Source organism: Benincasa hispida, chromosome 4, assembly GCF_009727055.1.
Source record: "Benincasa hispida cultivar B227 chromosome 4, ASM972705v1, whole genome shotgun sequence".
Taxonomy (NCBI): Eukaryota; Viridiplantae; Streptophyta; class Magnoliopsida; order Cucurbitales; family Cucurbitaceae; genus Benincasa; species Benincasa hispida.
The window spans coordinates 46,929,681-46,936,466 of NC_052352.1; the positions used below are offsets into that span (position 1 = coordinate 46,929,681).

General features: G+C 32.2%; 1 protein-coding gene across 1 annotated transcript; it reads right to left on the minus strand.

Moving 5' to 3' along the window:
• Nucleotides 1-1,195: 1,195 nt before the first annotated feature.
• LOC120075815 (L-type lectin-domain containing receptor kinase I.7) lies at nucleotides 1,196-4,968 on the minus strand. The gene is made up of 10 exons (XM_039029490.1): nucleotides 4,581-4,968; nucleotides 4,370-4,467; nucleotides 4,001-4,250; nucleotides 3,191-3,910; nucleotides 2,841-3,089; nucleotides 2,573-2,733; nucleotides 2,417-2,493; nucleotides 2,193-2,340; nucleotides 1,961-2,110; nucleotides 1,196-1,796 (listed from the first exon to the last, which is right to left on the minus strand). Exons 1-10 carry the CDS (start codon nucleotides 4,753-4,755, stop codon nucleotides 1,554-1,556), a joined length of 2,271 nt encoding a protein of 756 aa, XP_038885418.1. The 5' UTR covers nucleotides 4,756-4,968; the 3' UTR covers nucleotides 1,196-1,553.
• Nucleotides 4,969-6,786: the final 1,818 nt, after the last annotated feature.

Below are 6,786 nucleotides of genomic sequence, written 5' to 3' on the forward strand. Positions count from 1 at the left end.
TATAAATTTGAACAGAATTTTGAAAGTGGGGTTTCAAAGATAATTTCATGTTCTTCATATATGTGTTTGATAGCATATTTCGAAGTTGAATTCAAATTTAAATAATTTTTTCGAATGTGTTTGATGATGTATTTATAAACCATAAAAACTAATTATAGTTATTCACCAAATATTAAGTTGAATATAAATTATCAGTAATTAATTTATGACTCGTTTTACGTTAAAATTTTGGAATAATAATTATTTTCTAATATCCTATAATATATTATATTTTATATTATACATATTTTAATTTTATAAAAACAATTTAGTGTATAACATGAAAATAAGTTTGTTATTGTTTTTATTTTTTTAAAATATATTTATGCATTTTAAAATCTCGAATTCAAAATCTAAATACATAGAAAGCATAAAAGTGTTGTTCATTTGTACTCTTTGGATCACATAATCCTTAAAACTGATTTTGAAAATAGAATCATTCATTGAACTCAATGAATCTGAAAATAAAAAATAAAATCTGACTTGTCTAAGACTTAAAGTTTTTATTTTGTGTCTTAGATCTGTAAATTTTTAAAAATTCAAAAGTTGGAGATCTAATTTGTAATTTTGAAAGTTAAGAGACCGAATAGACATAAATCACAAAGTTCAAAGACTAGACTTGTAATTTACTCTTTTATTTTAATACTAATGAAGATATTGTTTCTATTTTTGTATGAAAAAAAATCTCATTTCTAGATTATGTGAGATTATGTTTCCATGATGAAGACTTGATTTTTATTTTATTTTATTTTATTCTTTTGCTAACTAAACAATTTAGCATAATCCAACTTTTATATCACAACCCATCTTGTATTTAATTATAAAAAAAAGTTTATAAAATAAGACAGGGAAATATATATTCTTTAAGTATGATGATAATGTAAAAATATATGTTTTTTATGATTCTTTCAACAGAAAAAAGGTATGATAATAATGTAAAGGTTCTAACCTACCATCTTTATTCAAACTTAGCCAAAAGAGAAGATTTCTTAAAAAATAAAAAAAAATAAAAAAAAAAAAGCTTTCTAAAGTTTGGATGTGTAATAATAGACCATATTGTATGCAATAAATAATAATGTTGAGAATCTATATTCACCTACATAAATACATATGAATAAAACAAACTCCTAAAGTCCTATATTCAACATAGGCAAAATTGTAAATTTGTTCATCTTTTGTGAATATTACTAAATGAAGGATGAAGATATTGCAAAGTTTTGTACAAAGAAGTAAAAGCAAAACTGCTCTGCCCTTATTAACAATGCTTAGCTATGGAGAGCAATGGACTAAGTTCACAATCTGTATAATAATCTATCAGAACATTACACAACAAGGAAGAAGAAGGCCTAAAATGGAGGGAGGAGGGTACAACACAAACATCCTCTCATCCTTCACCCATTCATAGGTATGTCAGAGATAACAAAGAGGGGATGTAAGTAAAACGGAAGAATATACTAAAGACACACAAATTGAAGGCACTCGTCAAGCTACCGCAGTTGTTTCGGTTGAGGTTGTTAGTCGAAACTCGATGAACGGCTCCATCTTCCTTGCAAATAGTCCTCCAATGAGATACTCTGTTCGATGCTGCTTAGGGAGAGCGAGTCATCATCGACATCGAGCAGCGCAAGGTTGAGATGTGATTGGATATCAGATCGGGGACATACTTCATCATCTAGAGTGTTGGAATCCCCTAGAGCATTGATCTGTTGCCTTGCCCACTTGGTTACATCCATATCACCTTGGAGAAGTTTAAGAACCTGAAATTGAACAACCAGATGTAAATTTATCATTACGCGAACAAATCAATGACCCATTTCTTTAGGGTAACTTTAGATTTGGACAGAATTGAGTACAGTTATCTAGAACCAAAAGTTTCTTTCATCAGCTGGACTTTTTTTAAGAAGGTTGAATCTAAACTTACAAGGCTCATTGGAGGTCTAGCTCGTGGGGCACGTCTGATACAAAGGCTTGCTGCAAGAACCACTTGCTCCATCTCGTCCTGGTTGTAGTTACCTCCCAAGCTAGGATCGAGTAATCGAGACACCTTTCCATCAATTAAAATTGGCCTTGCCTGGATGATATGATTTCATTTGAGAATGAAGGTTGTAAATGAATAATTCAGCAACAATCGGATTTTCTTTCGGAATACATACCCACATGACCAGGCTTTCTTGTCCTTTCGGATACTCGGTGCTTATCGGTTTTCTCCCGGAAAGAAGTTCAAGGAGTACCACGCCATAAGCATAGACATCAATCTTGTCATTTACCTTGCCGTACATAAAATACTCAGGAGCCAAGTAACTGCAGCAAAGAGTATTAAAATTTTTACCGAATATAATATTGAAAACCAAGACATTTAAGGTTTAGAGATACAAACCCGAAGGTCCCTGCAACATCTGTACAGGTTACATGCGACGAGTTTGACGCTCGTTTAGCCAGCCCAAAATCTGATAACTGAAGTAGAAAAAACTGTATAATGAGGATCTGGAAACTTAGTACATATAGAACCGTGTGTACTAGAAAATAGAGGTACCTGCGGTTCGAAATCGTCAGATAACAAAACGTTTGACGATTTAACATCCCTATGGATCACATGCTGAGCATCTCGGTGGAGATAATCCAACGCCTCAGCTACACCAACAGCTACCTTATATCTTTCACTCCAACCGAATGTATTTGGATTCTTTCTATTCCCTGGTTTATGATGATAAGTTAACATTAAATTCAAGGATAGTAACACTATAGCAAGTGAAGTTTGCTATTTATTAAAACAAAAAGGCACAGTTAGAAGTTACAAGTACCATGAAGGATTTCTTCAAGACATCCTCTTGATAAAAAATCATAAACCAGCAAGAACTTGTTATTTTCAAAGCAAAATCCCAAAAGGGAAATAATATTCTTGTGGCTTAAGGAGGTAATGATCTCGATCTCCATAACGAACTCCTTCAGAACATCTTCTGATGGCTTCAAGATCTTCACAGCTACCTCCTTGCCATCAGGAAGGCAACCTCTAAAAACTTGGCTGCTTCCTCCTTTCCCAATCAAATTTTCTGGTCAAAGAGGCAGCAAATTGGAATGGGATCCGGCCATTAGAAAACAAGACTAGATTTACAAAACTTGAAGCACAAGTCATGGAAGAAACAAGACACACCAGGTAAGAAATTCGATGTTGCTGCAAGGAGTTCACGATAATTAAATAACCTACAAGTTGATGAGTATTTCTCATGGAAACCTTCCAATTCTTTCGGTAAGGTTTCAGAATCAGAGTCGGTGGAGAGCTGAGAAGTCACTGGTTCAGAACTCACCAGAACCATAGCCCCATTTTCCCCATCAAGACACAAAGATTGCTCAGAGGTGTTAGATTTGTAATCCAAAGCAGCAGGATAAGAAGGAGACCGGCTAGGTAACCTCATTGCCCACTGAACTACAGAGATTTGCTTGGCCAACGATCTGTCTGAAGAAGCTTGTCGACCCGATTCACACGACTGATCAACATGTCGAAGCAGAGGCCAACCTGGTTTCACTTCAGGCAATTGCTTGATCAACTTAGTAATGGAGCTCGAAGCTACCTCGACTTTTTGTACTGGAACTATAGCCAAAGATTCATCAGGTTTTTCTCCGTCACCAGAAGATATCTCTGCAGATTGTTCCACAGAACTCGACTCCGATCCACAAATTGAGCAGTTCTGTTTATTAGTACTAACTAATATGGTTTTTGCTAATCCCTGATCAGAATTCTTACCAATTCCCAGATTACCTCCGTCCCTCGCCAACAGAGATCCAAAACTCTCACCGCTATGAACTTTCGGAGGGCTATCTGATGATCCATAAACTGCAGCAAGCAAATTGCTATGCCGTTGTTCCTGATTTCCTGAAAAAATTTGCATAAATCAAAATTCAACTGAAACACAAAATGACATCAAATGAAGAACGCTCATATCTTGATGAAAATAACACAAACCTTGGCAGTCCCCTGTTGCTACTGGACAGCCCTCTCGTTCGAAAATCACTTTCCCATTATGAACAGCGAGTACCCAAAAATCTTTGGGTAATTTTTTGGCGCAGTACTTAGCAACGGAAGTCGATGAACGGATTTTGTGGTGCTTACGAGCAGTCCCAACAATCACGTTAGTAGCACGATACGATTTTGCTTCACGAACTAATATTTTTCTAGCCGATTCCCCTCTGCAGATTTTGAGCTTCAGATCGACCTTCAAATTCCAGATCAAGTTTAAAGAGATTTCAATCTTAATTCATTTGCTCAACAGTCAATCAGGCGGCTAAAAACATAAAAAAGAGTAAAAACGGCGAAATGAGAAGAAGATAAAACCTGCTTCAAGTTGCAGAAACCTTCATATACAGCCAGAACAGAGTCGAACGCTTTTACAAGAGAAAGAAGCGAAGATTTCCCATCTTGATTCACAATTTCTACACAACCCATTTCACTAAATTGGTCAATCTCACTAAAACATTCAACAAAACTCGAAAATCCCACCAACCCACACCAATAATTCAACCTCTGAACTCAGGATTAAACTCACCATCGTTGCCAAGAACATGAAGAGCGATCACAAGGTCACCAGGCTGAGCAACCTTAACCAAAGCCCAAGTAAGCAACTCCCTACTATGGGAGTCCAATTTCATGCCCACCAGCACAGTTCGGCCGGAATCAACTCGGAGTGACTCGCCGGCGACCCCATTTTGGAGGAATTTCATCTTGTGGGTCGAAATTGAGCCAGGATTCTGTGAACTTGTCAGTCAAGTTCCGTCGAGATTGTGGTGTTCGTGAACTTGCCGGTGGGAAAAGACCATTTTCTGGTTATTATAATTTATACGATCAAAAGCATCGGGAAAGAAAGAGGGAGAGAGACGGGTTTGGGGGTAAAGCGTGCGTTCGTTTGTTCGCTTTTCAAGCTCGCAAACCAGCCGAGAAAATGACTTAAAAAGAAATTAATAATAAAATACAAACATTTGAATCCAAATGAGAAATGTTCTACTGTATCCGTTCCCATTTTAGTTAAAGTTAAGCTAATCATGTAAAATGTGATTCAACCACAAGGACTCTTTCATGGATTTTACTATGTTTTTTTTTCTTTTTTTTTTTTTTCCAACTTTTGACCTAGGTTCATCTTTTAGGGTTAGAATATGATTTTTTTTTCTTATGGGGAAGAAGTTAGGATTTAATCTCGTTAATTTAAGACATCATTTGGTAATCATCTGATTTTTAGTTTTAGTTTTTTAAAAATAAAAAACGAAATGAATATCAAACTAGACCTATAAAGATTAGATGACATTTGACTTATTTGAGCCAAATTCCCTCTCTTAGAATTTTTTTTTTTTTTTTTTTTTTTTTTTTTTTTGGCCTTTAACCTACTCAAGTCTAAATTCAATCATAACAATTTTAATCTTAATTTTAAACGTGAAAAAAGGTTTGGTTAATTTTTTATCTTCTTATAGGTTTTTGTATGAAAGTTTATAAAATACATTAGTCATATTTAGGAGTGATTTTAACATTATTAAAGTCATTTTTGTCATATTCAGAATCACACTCTAACATACCTTTAACTACTCGAATTAATTTAATATCTAATGTTACATTTTTAAATGTAATTCTTATATCATACAAGTTGGTTTTAAATTACTAAAAATGTGTTTTAGAATAATTTAAAAAATTGACAAAAGTGGATTTAACTATTTCATAACTATTTTCGAATATGTTCCTTGTATGCATGCTTTCAATGGCTTATCAAACATATGTATGGTACAAATTTGATAAAATTTCAAAGAAAAGAATATTAGAACCATTTTTTTTTAATTAAATGTTGTGAGTTATGATAAGGTTATTCAATAGCTAATTTTTTGCAAAATATAATATTTGTCGATGAGTGAATTTAAAAAGATTTTATGTTACCTTTTATTAAAAAATAGTGTGTAAATTTCAAACAAAAAGAATTTATTAGGTGAATTAGCAGAAGTAGAATAATTTTTTTTAAAGAAAAATGGAACAAAATTAGAAAATTGCAATAAAGTGAAAATGAATATATGGTAACAAATTTAAAGATAAACCTCAACTTTTCGATTTGAAATTTAAATTATTGAAATGAACTTTTAAGTGATTAAAGGTGTACTTGAACAAAGAATAAGGAAAAAAAATTAGAAAAAATTATCCTTTCGTTCCTTACCTTAAGTTTTGAAGAATATATATATTTGGTACATGAATTTTAAAAATATACCTTTTTAGTCCTCAAGTTTATAAGAATAAATCTATTTAGTCTCTAAATTTTCAAAATGTAACTTTTTAGTTCATGAGTTTTTAAAAATATATTTAAAAAATCTCTCAAATAACTTTATACTATTATTTTAAATAATTATATGACATTTTAAATTAGAAAAATGACTTTTAAAAAATTACATCTTCTTTAAAAACTATTTTTGACTAACTTTAAATTAGTATAATTATTTTAAAAAAATAAAAAAAATACTTTAAGAACCTTTTAAATTTATTTTTAAAAACTTAAGGATAAAAAATGTAAAATTTTAAAATTTAGAAACCAAATAGGTCTATTATTATAAATTTGGAACTAAAAATATATATTTTTAAAATTTAGAGGTCAAACACACGTATCATTTCAAAATATATCTAAAAAATGTAATTTTTCAAAAAAAAAAAAAAAAAACTATAATATATAATTTAGCTTAAAAGGTATTTAATAATTTGTTGTGTCCCATGATCATGATGCCCATCTC